Genomic DNA, 22,849 nt, shown 5'->3' on the forward strand with positions numbered 1-22,849 from the left:
CATAAAAAGATCTCCAAAATATTAAGTGAAGAAAAATAAAATTGCACAAGGATGGGTATAATATGGCATTGTCTAATTAATATCCAAATGTTTTTCTATGGATTTAAGTGTGTGTGTGTGTCTGCATGTGTGTCTAAGTGTTTAGTATGTTCTAGCAAAAGATGGCCCCTAATAACACGAGTTGCTTCTGAGGAGAAGGAAAGGAACCAAAATGAGGATACGGTCCCACAGAGCTTCAGCCTCATTTCTAATGCTTCAGTATTCACAAAGAGCAGATATGCATGCTGTCTAATTGAAAAATTATTTAGAATATTGCTTCCTTGATCTTTTTTTGTTTTCTTCATTCTGATAAACGTCTCTTTCTCTCTCTCTCATCATATACATGTATAAAATATACATTTATTACATTAAGTCATTTTGGGAAAAATCTGGTTTGATACAAATTTTTTTGTATGTACTTTCAGAAGTATTTTTTAAAGGAAAAATGATCATGTATCAATAAATTCATTATACCCCTGCGATACATGGAGATAGCTGTTCAACAAAAATTTAAAGAGTATTTTTTGAATTATATTATGAATCTAGGTTTTAGGAATATCTGATTGATTGTTTTTATTGAGAGTTTTTATGTGAAGGTTTCTTTAATACATTTGTACACCTACCAATAATCTTTAAACTCATAATTCTAGTACATCCCGAAGGTATTTCTCATTCAAATCCTTGCAACCAGTTTCTTCTCCTTTAACAAAATTAGTCAATACCAAAAACAATATTGCTTTCTTGTTGGGACTATGCTGTCTCTGGGCTATTTTGTTCAAGCTATTCTCTGGGTTGAGGCATTTCTGTTCAGACTTGTCGGACTAGTTTCAGTTCAACTCCTTGTAATGTGTTTCCTTATTTCTTCCAGCTGCAGACCTCTAACATCCCTAGAGATGTCATATAGGTGATTAGAAAGGCGAGCTCAGCAGGTGCAGATCGCCAAGATCACGTTCTTCCTCCGAAGATGATGTATCGGTAAGTTCAGTTTTGTTTTGTAAATGGCTTTTTTGCTCTACTGCCTGGGTTCCCAGCACGTGGGAGGACTGCCTGTGAGGTGTCCTCAATGGATTCCGTCTGCACTGGATCTTGTGAGAGTTCTGGAATTATTATAGCAGCTGGATTAATTAATCACTGTATTTGAAATCAATATTTTTGCATTAAAAATCATTGTTAGCGTTATTTCATGTTGCCAAATTCAACAGCTGGGATTTTAGAAGTTAACGAAAACCTATATTACATTGTGTCCTACTTGATTCAGATGGGAGAGGCACGGATGCAGGACAGGAGTTTGTTTGTTTTCAGAAAATCCTCCTTTCAGCAATCTGACTAAATTTAGCTTCTACAGCACTTTCCCTTTAGCTGATTTCCCTTGTCCTGATAGTCAGTCCCTGGGAACTAATGCAGATTGGGAGGTCAACAGCTGCAGAAACGCCTGCCTTCATCATAGAAATCTCAAGACTCCATGGGAGCAGAAAGGAAACAGGGGATCCAGATTGTGGAAAACAGGTCTGCTCTCTAAAAATTTCCCTATTAAATATTAAAGCAAAAAGAAAACTATGAGTTATTTCAAGTTTTTTTTTTTTCCAAATGGGGTTTGCTACAGGCAAAGGAAAGGAAAAAATAAGATTCCTTGACAGAACTTTATATACAATTAAAATAGTGATTTTAAACATCCATGATGACAATAATCCTTCACCATTGCTTAGATTTATGCCATTTTCAAAACATTTTTACATACGTTATTTCATTTAATAGTCAGAACATCCTTGTAAGAAAATTAGAAAAAGAATCTTTAACTCCCATTTTAAAGTGAGGAATCTAAGGGAAACAGAAGTTAAGCGACTTCTCTGGGTCTACAGAACTGTATGATGCCAGAATCAGAGAGCTGCAATGTACTTCTTAAGTCCAGTCTTCCTGAACTCTTGCAGCCTCTCTAGATGGCAAGTATTCTACCTGGGGACTTTCAGAGATGAGAATTTGACACTAGATCAGCCACCAAGTCAGTGAACTTCACTGGGCTTCCTTTCCCACTAACGAAATACACATTTGTATCAGTCCTTTAGCAAGCACATAGTAATTGTCAAAGGGTCTCTGAGATCCTTAGGCAGGGTCTACAAAGCTTCACACATCATTGGCACTCCATAAATATTTGTTGGACAAATGAATGAGTAAACAAATGTAAATGTCTAGAATTAACGTTTTGCTTATTTATTAAAACTAACTGAATTTAAAAACACATATTCCATGTTTATGGAAACCATGATATTGTAAAGCAGTAGTTCCAACCTTTCATATTTCACAGTCCCAAAATTATGCTTTTAAAAATATCAAGTCTCATGATTATAGACACCAAAACTCCTCTTTTCTAAAGAATATCTATGTGTTTATAGGAATGTTTTCAATCTAAGGAAAGTAAATTATAGGAGTAATGTTGGGGTTCAGTGCAACTGTTCAGGATATCCATGACACTTGTTGGTAAAGAAAGGGGACAGTGGGAAACACTGAATGTTATAGTTTCCTTAAGATAAATTCACGGAACCTTAATTTAGGATTTGGAGGATTTGCTGAAGATTGCCGGTCACACTAACAGGCAGGTTTAAGGATTGAGGCAAAGCAAATGCTTAATAACTACTATGACTCCCTATGTCTCACCTACACTAATTCTACAATATGTTCCGCAGTCATGCTCACCATTCTTACCTCTCTATTAACAAGAAACACAACGTGGAAGTCTTGTCAAAATACATGTGATTCATATCCTTGCTGTTTCTGCCTTATTGAACCTTGGATCTCTTCTCTATGGATTTTGTGACCCTCCTCTCTACATTTCAGAGATAGTCTTTAGTGTTCTGACTTTGCTGTGACTATCCATCTGCATTTGCAATATCCATACTCTTATAAATTTGTTAATTGGATGATTCACTCACATAATATCTCAATTACTTCTCTTACAAAAGATAAAATATCGAAAGGCTTTGTCATTTGCGATTGTTCTCCTGTTCCCAGGATAACAGGCTCTTTCTTCTTATAGCTCTTTACAAATGCAAAAATTAGATTCCTTCTCTCCATTATCATCCTTTAGAGCAAAAGATATTCCTGGGAAAGTCATTTCAAGCATTCATGTTTTACATTTTAATTTTATTTTGAATACTAATTTCAATCAACTTGTTAATTTGCCAAGTCCGTTCTCTAATATATTCAAATAATATACCTTCAGAGTCAAAATAGCAAAGTAAAACCTCCATGTTACTTACTGATCACTAAACTTTGTATAAATTATCAATTAAATTTTGCTGTTTGGTCAGTTTTCAGTAAACTCATAGTGCTTACTATGTGCCACACATGCACTACATTGTCTTAGCTCATTTAATCCTCACAACGAGCCTATGGTTAGGTACTAGTATTATCTCCATTTTATAGGTAAAAAAGTAACTAGCCCTACATCACAGGTTAATGAGTTGGGATTTGAGGCAGTCTGGAGTTAGAGTTTCAATATTAAGATATTCTGTTTTTCCTTCTTTTTGGTAATTTTCAAGAGAAAATAGTTTTTTGTATTTTAATTTAAAATTTGAGTAAAAGATTCATAGTGCTAGTCATTCAGTGAGATGAATTAAATTAAAATATGTATTCATACCATTAAGATTTAAAGGCTAGTTTACAGCATCCTCTTCTTTGTTTTGCTTTCTCTCTCTTCCAATTGTCTGGTATGTAGAAAATAATGTACTTGTAGATAAGATAGTGAGGCTAGTGGATATGTATATAAAATATTTGGAAACTGAGATGATAGGGATTTATGATAAGTATATGAATCCACAGTGGTGGTAGTTTTTTCATAATTATTACATCTACCATTTGTTATCTATTTTAAAAACATAGATCATTTTTGATACATTATCTCATTTATTCTTTATGATCCTCATATGAATTAGATATTATTACCTCATTTTACAGAAAAAGAAAGTTGCCCCTGATCATAGAGTTATTGAGCTTTATACTCAAGCTATACACACCATATTAACCCCAAAATATTCATAGTTGTTCTTTGGAAATATCTTAGGCAATGACAAGAAATTGATCCAGTGGGGATGCAAAGATATTATAAGCAACATTTGAATAGTATACTATTTTTTTTAAATATTGGCACCTGAGCTAACATCTGTTGCCAATCTTTTTTCTTCTTCTTCTCCCCAAAGCCCCCCAGTACATAGTTGCATATTGTAGTTGTAGGTCTGAGTAGAAAACTATTAAAGGCTTTCACATTCCTTATCAGAGTGGCCTGGTTACAAAAGAGACAGCTTTGAAGTCAGACAAGGTCTTCTCTTCCCTTCACTCTGTAAGCTGTGCTGCCTTTCATCTCTGATCTTTGGTTTCCTCATTAGTGAAATAGAGATGATAAGACCTACCCCACCAAGCTGTGGCAATCATTACATGAGATAACCCATATGAAAACTCCTGACCCAGAGAAGGAATTTGATATGCGCTAGAGTCCTCTATTTCCTGACTTCATTACTTCACATCTCTGGGTAGTGTTTCTTATCACCATTTTACAGGTGGCAAAACTGAATTCAGAGAAGTTTCATTAGTTTCTCAAGATACATGTGAAAGAGCTACAAGCAGAGACTGATGCCAAAGTCTTCTGACCATAAAAGCTAGGGCATATCTGCAACACTAGGATGCCTAGAGAAGATCTGTCCAGGCAAGTGAAGACTTACAGAAATTTTTAAAAAAACCTTCACCTTGGAAAAACTCTGTGTTTTCCCTTACTAGCACACTGCTAACACTGTCACAACACCTCTGACACCAGCTGTGTGGGGTTTTTTCCCCAACCAGTTTTCCCACACCAGTTGGCTGTCCTACAATTCAATTCAGTTCTAACACTAGCCAGAGTTAGCACAGACCCTACAGGTTAAAGGCTCAGTCTCATAAGACTGCCTCTCCTCCCACTTCAGATGCTCACTGCAAGTCCACGTTGTTACCTGTGCTTCTGACTCACTGGCTATAAATCAGAGGTTCCCACAATCTCCTCCTCAAGTTTGATTAATTTGCTAGAGCAGCTCACAGAAATCAGGGACAGTTTACCTACTAGATTACCAGTTTATTACAAAAGATATTAAAGGACATGAATAAATAGCCAAATAAAGAGACAACATACAGAGGTCCAGAAGGGTCTCAAGTGTAGGAAAGTCTGTCCTCACGGAGTTGGGGTGTGCCACTCTCCCAATACGTAGATGTGTACCCCAACCAAGAATCTCCCCAAACCCCATACTATTGGAATTTTTACAGAGACTTCATTATAGGCATAATCGATTTTTAACTCAATCTCTAGCCCCTCTCCCCCTCCCAGAGGACAGAAGGTGGAACTGAAAATTCCAAGCTTTTCATCATAAGTTGGTCTTTCTGATGACTAGCCTCCACCTTGAAGCTATTCAGGATCCTCCAAGAGTTACCTCATTAGAAAAAAAAAAGACACCTCTATCACCTAGAAAATTCCAAGGAATTTAGGAGCTCTATGTCAGGAATTGGTCAAAGACTAAATATTAGAACAAAAGATGCTCTTATCACTTGGGAAATTACAGGGGTTTTAAGAGCTCTGTGCCAGGAACTGGGACAGAGACCAATACACATATATATGTTTTTTTCTATTTTTCTATATCCTTAATTCTCATTTTTGTTACCTTAATGGAAATTTGTTACTTGTTGCTACTTTAAATATTTACAGAAAAGTAGTTTACAATACTTCATTATTTTCAATCACATGGCTCAGTTTGAGACAAAAGCATTATAGGTTGTACCATGCATTGCATGAGGGAAGAAACCATGTCTTATTCATCCTTGCCTCCCTAAGCCCAGCATGATGCCTAAAATATAATAAAGACTCAATAAAAGTTTGTAAAAAAGAAAAATAGGTGGAAAGATGGACAGATGGATGGATAGTTGAATGGACAGACAAATGAAATGACAAAAGAGGAATAAAAAATATTATAATATTTGGTCAATTATTAAAGGTAATTTGTTGGGCCATATTTTTTATGTACAAGGCTCCGACCCATGCATTTGAATACAAACAATTCATTTTTCATAAATGCATATCATGCCAGCCTGGGCCTTAACCTCCAATCCGATACATAGTTTACAAACTTTAATAGGTGGGACTGTACCTTGTGCCAAAAACATGTTAGGACTAAGCCAAAACACACACACACAAACTACATAACAACATTTGATTGGTTTCTATCTTTTCTAGCAAGGTAGAACCTTCTGTAATAAGTTTCTGTTTTGTTACTTAATCCCTTATGCCTTTATTAATATTGTACTTGTAAAACAGCATCTCTATGTTATTGTGTCACTCTGATCCACAATGGGAGACATGTTTCTGTTGATTAATATTGCATTAAAAATATGCTAGGTGGGGCTGGCCCAGTGGCGCAGCGGTTAAGTGCGCACATTCCGCTTCGGCAGCCCGGGGATTGCCGGTTCAGATCCTCGGTGCGGACATGGCACTGCTTGGCAAAAGCCATGCTGTGGTAGGCGTCCCACATATAAAGTAGAGGAAGACGGGCATGGATGTTAGCTCAGGGCCAGTATTCCTCAGCAAAAAGAGGAGGATTGGCAGCAGTTAGCTCAAGGCTAATCTTCCTCAAAATAAAATAAATAAATACGCTAGGTATTTCCTAATACCCTATCTATCTAAGCTCCTCCTGTGGGGCCAACTCCAAGATGATCCTAAAATCCAAAATGCTACTCATACCAAAATTACCTACCATAAATATTCTTTTACTAAAATGACCACTTATCAGCATGGCTGATTTCTATCAATGTGTAATAAGAAGAAGAACAAAAATAGTGATAATGGCTCACATTTATGTAATATTTACTATGTGCTGGTCACTTTACATGAATTAATGCACTTAATCTTCATATAAATCCTATGAAGTATGTGTTAATATTATTTCCATTTTACAAGAGGGGAAACTAAAACATAAAAGGGTCAAATGCCTTGCCTCACATTATTAACCCCATATTAACCCCAAAATATTCATAGCAAGTGCAGGGTTAGGACTTGAACTCTGGTGGTCTGGCTCCAGAGATTGGGCTCCTATCATTAATGCTGTACCACTCCCAATTAGAAGTCAGTTCAATCATGTCGCTTTAATTTAAACTAACACGTGATTGTGCTCTATCCCTAATCCAGAGCTGAAGTTCAACACCATTTAAGAAAGGTTTTGCAGCAATAAGCTAGCATAAGAAAAGTCCATACTTTGCTGATATCTGAAGGTGAGAGAGAGTTTAATGCCAGTTATATCTCAGAACATGGGATGGGAAGGCCCTTTTACTGAAAAAGACAAGGAGACTTAGAAGGGACAAGAATATGAAATTAATTACACTCATTAAGGTTGAGTAGATGCTAGAGGAAAGAAAAGGCTGCAAGAATTTGGAGTAAATCCATCCTAGCAGGCCAGAAGTGATAAGTAGTGAGTAACTTTGTCCCTGTCAGGAAGTGTCAGGGGCTGAGGGTATCCCTCCGTGGGGGTGAAGTACATCTATGGGGAATCCAGGAAAGGTGTTTCCAATCCCTCTTAGTTCACATTTTCCTCTTCTAACCTCAAAATTCCCAGTTACACTCCCTTTTTTGCCAGTTTGCCCAATTTCCATCGCTGGGACTAGGGTGAAGGCATTTCCCTAAATAGTAGAAGAAGTGGAGCACTGTCTTTTCTGGGGTACTGATTTTTCTTCTCTGAGTCCTCTGAACTCAGCTCAGCCTGAATGTCTTCACCACTTTTCACAGACATTTTTCTTTGGTCTGGACTCACAATGGTATTATTCAAGAGAGAGCGGTACCTCTCTCTTTGCCCCAGCCCTCATCCTCACCCATATCTTGGTGTTAGATACAGAAGGAATATCAGAAATTTTCTTTGTTTCTTTTTCTTTTTTTTAACCTCCTGACAAGGAGGCATTCCATGGAGCACCACAGTGGTGTAAATACATCTAGAGCCATGTTTTCAAAACTGTCTTCTGTGGAACATCAGAATCCCACGAGGTATTAGTAGATATGGTGGTTTAAAAAAACAATTTTTGGAGAACTTTTACTTCAATTCAATTCAACAAAGAGTATTCAAGTATCTACTTAGAGCCAGGTGGTATATTTGCCACCAGGGTTATATCAGTAAACAGGATAAACACAAAACTAAAACAGAAATGCTTCTCACATTTACCCCTATTTGAAACCGTTAAAGGCTCTAGACTTCTGGGAATGAGGATCCTATTTAACTTTATTTAACTCATTTTTTTCCAAATCTAGTTGAATATGGAAAGCTTCCCTTTGCCCCACTACCTGGGAGCACATCTTGAGAAATGCCTCAATGTTATATGTGACTTATTCCCTATCTTCAAGATCTTGCACACTTTGGGGTCAGAAGATGTGAGTACACATAAGATCTCAAGAATTAAAACATACATGGAACATGTGGCAGCATGGAAAAAAGTGTCAAATTAAATAAAAGCCCTCAGAGTTTACAGACAACACCATATACAATCATTAATTTTCCTCACACCCACCTGCTTCACAGCCCTCCTCCTGCCGCCTCCCCTCCAGAGGAACCCGGTCACTATTACGGGAGCATCTGTAGGGAGAGAAGGGAATCCTAACTTTTTGAAGGTTCATGAGAATTTAAAGCCAGTGGAAAGGAAAAATATGTAGAAGCAAAAACAAATTCAAGATTTAACCACAGTGAAGATCGGTGGCCCCTCTGATGAGTAAAACAACCTCTATTCTCACTTCCTAAAACTCTTTACTTGCCTTTTAAGCTGCTTGAAATTCCACACATTTTTCATTTGGGTTAATAGGAAGGCTGTTCTTTTTTTTTTTTTTTTTTAAGAGGAAGCCTGTTCTGAAAAAGGAAAAAACATCACTCTCAAAAGGAAGTTTGATATCGCAGAAAAAAATGGGCTTCTGCATTCCTGCATGAATAGAGCAGTTATTCACCTGTAAAATGAAGATAAATAATTCAACTGCCAAGAGTATTTGGAGGGTGAAATGTGACAATATATCCACAATTCCTACACAGTCAGCACTTCTAAATAGTAGCTCTTGTTCCTATCACTTTGTGTATCAACTGGTCATTCTAAAATAGTCACAGAATATTCAGACAGATATTCACATATCAGAGTATATTAAGTCATCACAAAAGGCTGCTTTTCTGTAACAAATGACTGAGTTCAGTGGCTCAGAGGGAATGAGGATTTTCATCGGTGGAAGGAGAGTTTGGCACTTTGGTTCTATAAGAACTTTCCTCCAGTGATGGGTACTGGCTAGGAAAAGAGGAACAAAGTTTTCTGCATCAAACGGCTCCCAGGAATTTAGTGCATTTAGCACATTTGTTCAGTTACATTAGGAGTTAAGTAGACTTGTAGGTTGGTCTGGGAAGCTAACCAATAATTTCTTTTTAAATCAGATAGTATATTTTAAACGTCAAAAATGTGTCTTTACGAAGATTTATGGGAACATAACCTGTCTGTAAATTGATAATTTGTAGAATAATCCTGTTATCTATACTTATATAATGATAAGAAAAATAATCCTGAAAAAGGAAAGATTTGGAGCTTGCAGATAAAATGAAAAAGGGCTTGATGTGGACTGTGGAACGAGCTAAAGTTACTGCCTTCAGGGAAGTCCTTTCTAGGAAAAGGATGATCCACGTAGAGTTAGGGGTCCACGATGTTTTGCTAACCCAGGTCATCTTTGAACTCACGTATACAGAAGTCATCAGCTTAGAGCTTGGTTACTGAGGAAATGAATATCCCGACTCTGATCCCTAACAATTTATACTGTTCTATATAGTCTTCAAGGTGTGCATCTCTCAGTCCATGAGACTGCAAAAAGCAAAGTCTAAAAATTTTCAAATTATCACCATGTTTTCACTGACAACATCTTTGGAAAAATCATGCCTGAATACTCCCCTCTAAACACTGAAAAAATCAAATAATGAGGATGCAATGGATATGATAAATCAGATTTTACGCAGCTTACAGGTTGCATTACTCTGAATAAGTATCATTTGTACTTGCCCTTTCCGTAAAGGAATGCAGAGTGCCAATTAGGTCACCATCAGGGATTACTTCTAGCTTTCTTCCCATTGTAATTCCCAAAAGTTCACTTTATAGTCCCCCAAATTATTACCTTAATAAAATACCCCTTAGTCTTCTAATTGTGTGCTTAACATAGAATTCCCTTTTAATGAAATAGTTCTCCACCACCTCCACAAAAATTAGAGAAGATTTAAAATTTCACATGCTTTCTTTGAAAGCTATAGATTTCTGTGCATTTTTATGAAAGTCAAAATATTTTCAGTTGTGATAAAATTCTAAGATGGCCTTGAAGATCCCATCCCCTGGTGTACACATTCCTTCTCACACTTATTCAAACACTAAAGTAGGTGCTGCTGTGAGGGGATTTTGAAGATATGATTGAAGTCTCAAATTTGTTGACCTTAAGATAGGGAGATTAACCTTGTTGGGCCTAACCTAATCAGGTGACACCTTAAAAAAGGACTAGGCTCCACCTGGAGAGACAGATTCAGAATGTGAGAGATTTGATGAGAAAGAGATGCTCCATGGCTAGCTTTGAAGATGGAGTGGGCCACATCGTAAAGAGTGTGGGTGGCATCTAGGAGCTAAGAGAGGCCTCTGACTGACAGGCAGCATGAGAACAGGGACCCCAGTTTAGCTTCAAGGAACTGAGCTCTGCCTCAAACCTAAGCGAGCATGGAAGAGGATCATAAAAGTCAGATGAGATAGCAGCCCCAACAGACACCTTGATTTCAATTCTGTGAGATCCTGAGCAAAGAACTCAGCCATGCCACCAACAGAACTGTGAGCTAATAAATGAGTGTTGCTTTAAGATGCTAAATTTGTTAAGCATCAAAAGAAAGTGAATACACCAGTGTTTGTTTTACAAGTAAAGCAGGGGGAAAAAATGCATGAGCACAATGGCACATCTCTACTTACAAACAGGCTAGATTCCAAAGGCTTTACTAAGTATATTTCTCTTCAAATCTGAAGTGATATTACGCAAATCTCTAGCAGAACCTCTCCAGGAAGTTGATGATGCATAGTTGCTTTTATACCTTGCTTGTTCATATTCATAAGAGTTGATACTAAGTTGAAAGTTTATTCATATAAAGATTAAGCAGCTGCAGCTTTAACCTCTGGCTCTTGCAGCTTTTGTAATTTTGCATTGTGCAGCTGTCACATTCCCCAAAGGTTTTCTCAAAAGAAGAAACATTCTGACAACTTATCACCCCTGTTTGTTGGTCACCATTTCCCCCCCCCCCCCCACGATGCTCACAACTCCTTGTATGGGATTTGTGGGCGTGACTGCCAAGCACTTGAAGCAGTATGGCAATGGGTATTGAACTGCTCTTCTGCTTAGAGTCCCCCAGTTTAGTCCATAACAGTGTGAGTTTGTGTGCATCTTGCTCGTGGGGATGTGCTCTTCCTATCTCATACTTTCTCCATTTGACCTACTAGGAGGAACTGTGCTCCCATGGGGAGCTAGATTTCTAAGCTCGTAAACCTCCTTGAGTTTAAGCCTTTCTCCTTGGGTCCATTTTTGTTTTTCGATGACTTAGAGACATACTGACAAGATTTTCTGAGAAAAAGAATGGCCAAATAAATGAAGAATGAATGAGTGAATAGATGAACATATAAATAATAAATCTATTTAAGAATTAAAATGCAATCAATGGAGAGGCAGTCTGGTGCTGAGAAAAAATAGTTTCCTAGAAGTTAGGAGACATGAGTTTGAGATGACGCTTACTTCTGTTATCTTGGCTTCTCCAATATAACTTAATTAACTCTGGGCCTCAGTTTCCTCATCTGGAAAATGCATTAAATTATACTGAATAGTGTGTAAGTTCTTCATGTCTGAATTTAGGTTTTAAGCCACTTCAGAGGCTAAGTAAGGTCATACCCCACGGAGCTTTTGTTTGTTGTTATATTCTGGCACCTTAGCTCTTGTCCATCAGAGGACATACTGCCTTTCCACAGCCAGTTGTCTAGATTCTTTTTAATCAGTCAGTGCACACATTGTCAATCTTTTCCATATCCAACAGAATTCAGGTCTCTCAGGTTCCAGTAGGTTTACTGGTTAAATGTATTATTATGCCAAAAGTATCATCTTTTTAACTATTGAGATCCAAACAGTTTGTATCTTTTATGTAAAATATTTTTATATATATGAAATTTATATACAAATTATATAAATACTTTTATATTCAAAAGAAAAACTTTTTGTAAATCAATCAATATTTATTAAAAGCCTACTTAGTGCAAAGTATTGCACTGAATCTTACGAAGGAAATATGAAAAATATCTTCTGCCCCCTCCCAAAATTTGGCTTATCAATGCACACTTGAAAATGTAAATTCTAATGAAAGAGATAAGTAAAGTTGACTACAACGGCAAGTCGTAGAGGAGGAGCACTAGAAGATGAGCTGGAAGACTGGGCCCTTTTAAGCCACTTGACTCTAACAAATCAGATATCGTCTCTCTCAGTTCTGTTATTTCATATACAAAGTTGGTATAACACCTGCCTGATTCTCATGGATTTATAAAATTCCTACTCTGTACCAGGCACCTTGTTAGGTCTTAATGACAAAAAGATGAACAAGACTTGTCCTGTCCATTGAGGAGCTCATAGTTAGGTATAGGTTAATATCCATGCAAACAAATACTTGATACTATGTGATTAGCACAACTGTCAATCATAAGGTGCTAGAACAAAATAAAGAGTTATTTTTTCCTCCTAAATTGTGGAAATTTCCTCTAATTCTGAGGTTACACAATATAAAATATACAGCATCACTTCTGAAGTAATCTTGTCAAATGAATTTAACCAAAATCTAATTAAGCCTTTAGATCTAAATTTAAGCTTACAAGAAATGAGGAATATTAATTACTCCGATGATAGAAGAACAAGCTAAATCATATCATGAGAAAGCATTCAGACAAGTCCAGTAGGTGGGACATTCTAAAGGACAACTGGCTTGATCTCTTCAACAAGTCAATATCATTAAAAGTTAAAAAGGAAGCAGAGCTCTTAGATTAAAAGAGACTTAAAAGACATAGCCAAGGTACTATGTGGTCCTTGATTATATCCTGGTTTGTACAAACCATCTGGAAACATAATAGGGACAATAGAGGAAATTTGAAGATGGATTGGGCATTTGAAGATATTCGAGAAACATTGTTAATTTTTTAGGAGTGTTATGGTATTGTAGTTATGTTGGAAATATCCAACATATATAAAAGTATATATATGTAACAATATAAAAAGTGTTTATAATAATGATTTGGTGAAAGTTCGTGATGTCTTAATTTACATTAAAATATAGCAGCAAAAAACGAACATAGCAAACAGCAAAAATGTTAACAATTGATAAAATGATATGATGAATATAGAGGTTTTCTATGATACTATTCTTTCTAAATTTCTATGTGTCTGAAAATTTTCAGAATAAAGAGTTAAAAATAAAAGTTAAAAAGTAAATAAGATTTGAAATCACTTTGTAAACTCTGAAAGGATAGACAGGTAAAAAGATTTTGTTCAAAAGAGTTGGAGAAAGGAATGATCCTTTTCCAAGCACAGGTGCTGCTTTGGACCACACTGCTAAGAGGTCAGGACTGGCCACTACAGAGAGCCACCTAATGACTCCGGAAATAGAAGCCAGGAGCATTCCCAGATTCTGATCTTTTTAACACCTTCCCTCATGCCAAGATGACGTTGACCAAAATTGAAGGCAAATGTATTCTGGCTAGGAAACGTAGGCTAAAGCAACTTGCACCTATCCATGGAGACCCAGAAAGCCTGTAACAGTTACACTGTGAGAGTAACTGGTGAGTTTTCCTTTTTGTAGAGCAGCAGGATTTGGCAACCGAAGCAGAGGTTTAAAACCATGGATGATCGCCCTTCTCATGTTATTACTGACAGTCACAGCAGTGGCCATCGGTCTTCTGGCTCATTTCTTAGTCTCTGGTAAGTAAAATTATAGATTTCACTCAGTTTGATTTCATTTGTTTTTGGTAAATATTCCTTTGCATATACGTAAATGTAAGTTCACCCCAAAAAAACTTGTACTTTTACCAGTAAATGGCCACATTCAGAATTTTTTTATTTACCCAATCTTTTCATCAACAAATAATTACTGAGACCTATTATGTGTGAGTGATTTTCTGGGTCTCAAGATACAGCATTAAGCAATGCAGACAAATTTCTCATCTCCTTGGAGCTCACAAACTAGTATTCTTTGATAATCTACAGAAAAGATCAAAAATAGTAATTGTCTGAAATTTATTAGTAATCATAATAAACAACTATAATAATTCATTGTATATTCAAGTGAAAAACTATGAGAAACTAGTTATTAAAATCGGCTCTCTTATTCATCATTTTCTGTCCACCAACATTTCTAGGGCAAAAGAAAAGCACTTGTCCAATAAAATAATGAATTTCGAAATGATTCGTAAACTATAAGTACGACACAATATTATTACTTATTTTTAGAGAAAAATCTTATTCTTTCCAAAGCAATATTCAGAGATTACTTTTTCATTTCTGACATACTTGTAATCACACAAAAATGCACTTCAGAATTCTTTTTTTTTTTTTTTTTTTAAAGATTTTATTTTTTTCCTTTTTCTCCCCAAAGCCCCTCGGCACATAGTTGTACATTCTTCGTTGTGGGTCCTTCTAGTTGTGGTATGTGGGACGCTGCCTCAGCGTGGTTTGATGAGCAGTGCCATGTCCGCGCCCAGGATTCGAACTGACGAAACACTGGTCCGCCTGCAGCGGAGCGCGAGAACTTAACCACTCGGCCACGGGGCCAGCCCCCAGAATTCTTTTTATATTACATCTTTCTTTTTTGCAGAATGTAAGTCATTTACATTTTTTGACAAATCTCCACAATGTCACTCTCACACAGATGTGTATGATAAAACAACTAGCTCAGTCTGCTTACTTGAATGGTCTTATCTGTTGCCGCCTTCCTCAGACTTGATGGGGGAGTGAAGACTCTATTAGGGGCTTTAAAGGGCTTGAGAACATAGTTCTGGGCCCCATATGACAACCCCATCTGCAGTTTGCGCCAATGGCAAAGTTTCTCAGGTCAGTTCATTTGACTGCATGAAAGCACCTTTACTATGAGAATAAGGTTTGATAACAATATGGATTAAATCGATAAGTAATCAGGAGACCAAAAAAGCACTACAGAGTCCAGAGATGTCCCACGTAGGAGATGTGCCATCCTCAGATCCCCAATTTCTTTCCAAGGTCCTTTGCTCGGAAAACCAGTGTGTCCTCCCTGAGCCATGCTCCCTAAGGACAGAGGTTACTTTGTGCTTGCTCCATTCTCTATCTTTAAATCTTTGTAGTTTTCTTGCTCCCCAGGGTCATACTCCTAAGATTACCAAATTCCTCAGGAGTCACCACTGTTGTTTTCTTACCTTTCCTGATAGCCAAGCAGAGATCTGATTGATTCATCCCTGTTACTGTTCTCACCTCCAACCTCAGAAAATTTTTCCCTGCCTTTCTTTTTGTGTCTTTCTTAGTGTGCCTGGCTCTCACACTACAAACCAAAATTTACAAGGATGTTCATTTACCTCTAATTCCAGTAGAGTATAAGTTGGTATACATTTCACCTCAGCAAGGGGCAATATAGTAATGAAATGTTCCAGTTCTAGAGCCACACCATCTGGGTTTATGCTTGGATAGACCACTCACTAGTTGTATAGCACACAGCAAGTTACTTAATGCTCTGTGCCTCACTTTCCTCATCTGTGAAATGGAGGTGATGCCAATCTTAGAAAACTGGCGTGAGGATCAAATGAGTTAACACATGTCAAGTACCCAGAACAGTGCTTGGCACATAGTAAGCACTCAACAAATACCAGCTACTATTATTTACACAAAACATTAATCATTATTTTTCTTACATATTTTATGAAACTAAATTAGAAGGAATCCCAGCAATGTATTCAAGACTTTATATTAGCCTCATTATAGTTGGGCCTTAGATCCTGAAATTTATGCCCAAACCACTTAATTTCCTGCTTTTCCTTTTCATCACAGGCCATAAAATGGAGTATTATCAAGGCACTTTTAAAATTTCAGATCTACGAATCAACAGTAATTCTGGACAAAATAGCACATACCAACTTACGGACTTACGGGAGATGAGCAAAAGCTTGGTAAGTCAGAAAAAATTCTTTCTATCATAGAATAGTGTAGGTGGAAGGGATTTTGTGTATCATTTCCCTCAATATTTCTTAAAACATGATTTTCAGACCACTTGCAGCAAAATCATCTTGCAAGTTCCTAGGCCCCACTCCAGACCCACTGAATCACTGTCTGATGGGCTGGGTAAGTGGAGATAGGAGAGTAAAGGAATCTCCATTCCAACAAATAGGTGATTCTGATAAACCACTCTTTCTAACTCAACCACATCCTTTAAAGGGGAGAGGACTGAGGTCAAGATATCCCAGCCCATTGCTCCCCCTATTCCACTACAATATTACCCAGATGGAAAAACTTAACCACACCAGAAGTGGTTATTTGTAACATTACATGCTTTTTTTGGTAACACCACATTTTAAAATTTAAAATATTTTTTAAATATATGAGAAAAGGAAAGATGATCATAAATGTTCATTTTATCTCACAAACATACTAATAAAATTAAAATACCCAGACCTGTTGTACGATATTTAAATGAAACACTAAAAATTTTGTTAAAACTAAAATACAGGACTGCCCCCAAAAGGAAAAAAGTAAACTCAGTTGTATAATAAATCTGCTCAAGATGCCTATGAACCCTCACTCAAAAACTAAGCTCATGTTAACTTTCCTGACAAAGAAATACAGAAGCACAGAATTATTTTAAAAGGTTGGAAATGACAGGTGCATTAGTTTGTTTTATCAAAGAACCTTTTTTTTCCAAGATATTTTCTTTCTTTCTCAAATCAGTTTTCATTTTTGCGTATCACCATCTGATCTTTGTCCCATGCAAACTCAATTGCAATATACTTACAATAATAAATATAGAGATGGAAATGGAGCTTATAATCTGTATTTTCAGTTATCATTAAGTCATGTACACTTTTTCCATTTTGAGATCTCATCTCCCCTAAGTCAATAATTAACATTTATAGATTGATATATATCCTTACATTCTTTTATATTCAGAGCACCTTAGAAAATAGCATTCGTAATCATTTCTTAAAGAATGCCAGAGGGGGCTGGCCTGGTGGCGCAGCGGTTAAGTTCACATGTTCCACTTCGGTGGCCCAGGGTTCGCCGGTTCTGATCCTGGGTGAGGACGTGGCACTGCTTGGCAAGCAATGCTGTGGCAGGCATCCCACATATAACGTAGAGGAAGATGGGCACAGATGTTAGCTCAGGGCCAGTCTTCCTCAGCAAAAAGAGGAGAATTGGCAGCAGATGTTAGCTCAGGGCTAATCTTCCTCAAAAAAAAAAAAAAAAAGAATGCCAGAAAAATCCTAGATACGTAACCAGGACTTCCTTTATTCTTCTAACCCTGAGTGACTCCACATAACTTCTCAAGGAAAAAAGAATTAATTTGTTTAGTTAAAAATATCTATAAATTCTTTGAACAATGGGAAATGTTTATAATTTATCAAGAATTTTCTTTATGTTTTATAGCCAACACTGTTATTGTCGTTTTAGGCTAACTATGACATTGTCTTTACTGAAGTAAATAGAGGAATGCAATAGGTCTTTCAAAAGGAAGTGAAAGAAATGCATCTATAACAGAAACTGTCTTTGGAAGTGGACTTTTAAGTATCAGTAAAGCATGCATTTCTAGCAGTGAAAAAACCTCAGGTACAAAGGCTGAGTTAGGTGATGACACATTAGCATCATGATCATGTGCAAGGCCCTCTTCTAGTTGTCATTATTTATTTACTCTCCTTTATTCTCATAACACACTCCCATTCACCTCCCCTGCAGGCAACCATCTGTATTTCCTTTGTCTTCTTTTCTTTGTATTCATTCTTGCAAAAATGCATTTCGTTGTTTTTGGTGCACATGCTTTTAATTCATTCTTTGTGTTATAAATCACTTGCTTTAGTCAGTTTGGATTGCTGTAATAAAGTATCATAGACTGAGTGGCTTACAAACAACAGAAATTTATTTCTCACAGTTCTGGAGATCAGGGTACCAGCACAATCAGGTTCTGGTGAAGATCCTCTTTCAGATTTCAGACTGCAGACTTCTCAGTGTATCCTCACATAGTGGAGAGCAGAGCGCTGAAGAGTTCCCTGGGGTCTCTTTTATAATGTCACTATTCCCATTCGTGACCTAATCATCTACCAAAGACCCTACCTCCTAATACCATCACACTGGGGAGTAGGATTTCAACATACGAGTTTTGGGGGGAAACAAATTTTCAGTCCATTGCATCACTTTTTAGTTCATAGTTTCATACTTTTTAACTCAGATCTGTTTTTTAAGATCTATTCATGTTGCTAAATGTACATCAAATTCATTGTTATTAACTGCTGCATGATGATTCATAGTGTATATCTACCATATTTTACCTTCTGCTCATCATACCAAGAAGTGCTGCATCGAACAGCCTACTACTTATTCCCATATGGACCCATGCAGGTTCTTCTGGAAGTAGAATTACTGGGTCATTGGGTGTGCATACACTTATTTTGACTAATTGGTGCTGGATTGCTCTTCAGAATGGCTGAATCAGTGTGCACTCCCATCTGCAGTGCGTGAGGATTCTTAAGTCCCCACATCTTTGCCAACACTTGGCATTAATTGGTTTTCTAATTTCTGCCAGCCTAATAGCCATTAAGTTCCATCTTATTCATGATTTAATTTGCATTTTTCTAATCACTGAGAAGTTTGCATCATTACGTATACACGTTAGCCTTTTGGGCTTTCATTTCTATAAATTGCCTGTACCTATTCTTTATCTGTTTTTCTATTAGAGTTGTTTGTTTTAATAGTTTTGCTTTGCAGGAGTTCCTTATATTTTCTAGATATGAGTAGTTTGTTAGTTGTAGACATTGCACTTACTCATTCTGTCTTCTATTAATCTGGACTATATTGTTCTTGATGAAACAGAAATCCATAATCTTAAAGTAATCGTATTCATCAATTTTCTTTGCCATGTGGTCATATTTTTAAAGTTTTTTTTTAAAGAATTCATTCTCTCTTTCTAGTCATAAAATATTTTACTGTATTTTCTTCTATTAACTTTGCAGTTTTACCTTTTACATTAGGTCTTTAATGCATAATCCACCTTTGAGTGTGATGTTAGGTAGGAACCCAGGTTTTATTCTCCATATAGTGAGCCAGTTTTCCCATAGAACCAAACATCTGTCTTCCCAATATATGGTATGATTATTCAGCTCTTTGCATTTCTTGGCACCGGAGTCTTGCAGAAAAGGAAATATGATATGCCTCCTCAAACTGCCTCCAATAACTTTGGAGAGATGAGAGTAACACACATGAAATTGAACAGCATAACATGATATAATTAAGAGCTAAATTGTGTGTCGAGGACAATAAGTACAGAAAAACTTCAAAGAAAAGGAAGATCAACTAGAGTTCCCATGGTCAGGAAAGGCTTTATATTATTTTACCCTTGTTTAAATGAGACAGATGTCTCTTTCCCTCCACTCCCCTCCAAGTTACCTTTAGAAGCATTACAAGAAGAGGTCATGCCTCATCCTGAGCCACTCCTCTTTATCGTTGCCAAATCCCAATGCATAAAACCAGATTCTTCTTTCTACCCTATATGGGTGCTAGCTGGAAGGCCAAGAAAGACAGGTTGCAGGTCCTGTTCTTCCTCATAATTTGGGATTTACTGATTTGAATGCAAACAGAGAGGCAAAAGAAAAATGAGTTCATGCTCAGATCCTGGTAAAACCCATCCCAGTTCCCTGAGATAGTGGCACAGGCATATCTCATCCTTGAGATCATTTTTCAGAGAAGATTCCAGTGACCAGACACCAGTAACTCATGATACTCCCAAATGGGTAGGTCACTTTCATCATTATTCAAATTTTGTAAATTTGAATAAAGTCAGTGACTGAGGGAGTGTTTCATTTGGAGACACATTTCAGAAATATCAAGAAATATTTTTAAATTATAGGTCATTACAAATGTGAAAGTTCTAAACTTTAACATCATAACAATAATAATAGCTAACATGTATTGCCTGCCAAGTACCGCACTAAGCACTTTATATGTATTATTTTAGTTTATCTTCAACAACAACCTTATGAGGTTAGTATAGTTACTATTATGATTTTATAGATGAGAAAATCAAAGTATAGAAAAGTTAATTTACTCAAGATCATACAGCTGGTGAATGATTTATTTAGGATTTGAGACTACATGTTCTTAATAAAATTATGTCATCCAGAAGAATCATCTGTGCGATTTTATTTCCCATCTACCCTCCCACAAAATACCATAAATCAAGTAATTATCCTTGGTATATTATTCTCTTTCAGTTATACTAGTAACAAGGGGCAGTGACCATCATCTTCATTAACAGTGGCAACAGTTAGGAATTTTCTTAGGGTTGTCTCCCTCCAAAACTACTGCTCCCTGTTCCTGTGCCCAAAGTAGTTCTAAATTTTATCTTCTTTGTACCCAGGAACACCACAAACAGGGCTTGAAATGATCCTCAAAATATCCTTTAGACTATGTGTCTAGAGTTGTAGAGACAGAGAAGTTGAAAACAGAAAGTGATGCAAGGAGATAAATGTAGGTGGGAACACTCTCTAAAGAAATTAGAAGACAAAAGTGAGAGATTTGGCTCTGATCAACACTGAAGCAGGAAGCACTTCTACTGAGAAAAAGTGACTGGGTCAAGGTAAACTTAAACTTGGCAAAGGTATTAGATTATCTGAAGTTTGGAGTTGCATAAGGAAAGAGAAGTTAAAAGATGCCCAATGCTTGGCGTAGGGCTATGGTTCTGTGCCTAGAGAGAGGAGATTGGATTTGGAAGCCTTGAGAAAAAAGTAAGCAGAGATTACCAAGAAAGCTCATGTTCAGAGGTTAGAAAAATTGGATGTAGAATGTGATTGAGTGCTTACTCAAGAGCTGAGACTTACATTCATTCATGTTATAATTGAAGAGGAGGCATGAGTAAAAGAGGAAGATGTATATCACTACCTCTATCTTCAATGTACTTAATTTAAATCCTGAAAGAAAATGCTAATTGTTGTATATTTCATGTCTAGTTTACAATATAAAACTACAAAGGAGGCATTATTATCCACACTCCACAGATAAGAGAAATAAGCTTTTGAAGTTAAGGTCCACAGCTAGTAAATGGTGGAGAGAAGATTTGAAGCCATACGGATAACTTCAATATGTGTTCTTTCCACTAAATTGTTCTACTTGTCAGGAAGGGACTTAGCTGAGATAGAAAGTTCAATTCTATATCAATTCTTCTCCCATTTAATTTTTAAATCCATAAAGATTATAAATACTGTATGCTGTGCTAGGTCACTTTTGCTTAACCAATGCGTTGGGTTTACTTATTAAGACGCCCTCAGTCTCAGTTTCCTCACTTCCTTGTATCAGTTTTTTTTCTAGTTTTATTGAGATATAATTGACATGTAACATTGTGTAAGTTTAAAGTGTAAAATGTCTTCATTTGATACACATATATTGCAAAATGATTACCACCATTAACACCTCCATCTCATCACATAATCACCATTTCTTCTTTGTGGTGAGAACAATTAAGGCCACCTCTCTTAGCAACTTTCTAGTATATAACACAGTATTATTAACTATAATTACCACACTGTACATTAGATCTCCAGAATTTATTCATCTTGTAACTGCAAGTTTGTACCATTTGAACAATATCTCTCCATTACTCTCATCCCCTAGGGGGATATCCACCATTCTACTCTCCATCTCTATAAGTTTGGCTTTTTAGGTTCCACATATAAGTGATATAATATAATATTTGTCTTTGTCTGCCTGACTTATTTCACTTAGCATAATGCCCTCAAGGTCCATCCATGTTGTTTGTAAATGGCAGGATTTTCTTCTTTCTCATGGCTGAATCATGTCCCATTGCAAGTGTGTGTATGTATGTATGTATGTTTATATATCACATCATCTTTATCCATTCATCCACTGACATACACTTAGGTTGTTTCTATATCTTGGCTATTGTGAATAATGATACAATGAACATGAAAGTATAAATATCTTTTCGAGATCCTGTTTTCATTTATTTTGGATATATACCCAGAAGTGGGATTGCTGGATCATATGGTAGTTCTATTTTTAATTTTTTGAGGAACCTCCATACTGTTTTCCATAGTGGCTGCACCAATTTACATTCCCACCAAGAGTGCACAAGGGTTCCTTTCATCAAAGTCTTGGTAGTTTTCATTGTACATGTCTTTTACTTCCTTGGTTAAATTTATTCCTAAGTATTTTGTTTTTGATGCTACTGTGAATGGGATTGTTTTCTGTATATTTTTTTCATATATTTCATTGTTCGTGTATGGAAACACAACTTATTTCTATATGTTGATCTTGTATCAAGCAACTTTACTGAATTCATCAATTACTTCTAACAGTTTTTGGCGGAGTCTGTAGAATTTTCTATATAAGATCACATCATCTGCAAATAAAGATAATTTTATTTCTTCCTTTCTCTTTTGAATGACTCTTCTTTCTTTTTCTTACATGATTGCTCTAGCTAGGACTTCCACTACTATGTCGAACAGTGGTGGTGAGAGT

At 36.6% G+C, this 22,849-nt stretch overlaps 1 protein-coding gene across 1 annotated transcript in view; it reads left to right on the forward strand.

Annotated features, from left to right (window-relative positions):
* The first annotated feature begins 921 nt into the window (after positions 1–921).
* The window catches only part of LOC124237314 (transmembrane protease serine 11A-like), a 50,025-nt gene continuing 28,097 nt past the window's right edge, over positions 922–22,849 (forward strand). Inside the window, exons 1-3 of the mRNA XM_046656819.1 lie at positions 922–1,014; positions 13,953–14,071; positions 16,163–16,281. Of these exons, the coding sequence (XP_046512775.1) occupies positions 1,004–1,014; positions 13,953–14,071; positions 16,163–16,281 (249 nt within the window). The 5' untranslated portion in view covers positions 922–1,003. The remainder of the gene's footprint in view (positions 1,015–13,952; positions 14,072–16,162; positions 16,282–22,849) is intronic.

This window comes from Equus quagga, chromosome 3 (genome assembly GCF_021613505.1).
Source record: "Equus quagga isolate Etosha38 chromosome 3, UCLA_HA_Equagga_1.0, whole genome shotgun sequence".
NCBI lineage: Eukaryota > Metazoa > Chordata > Mammalia > Perissodactyla > Equidae > Equus > Equus quagga.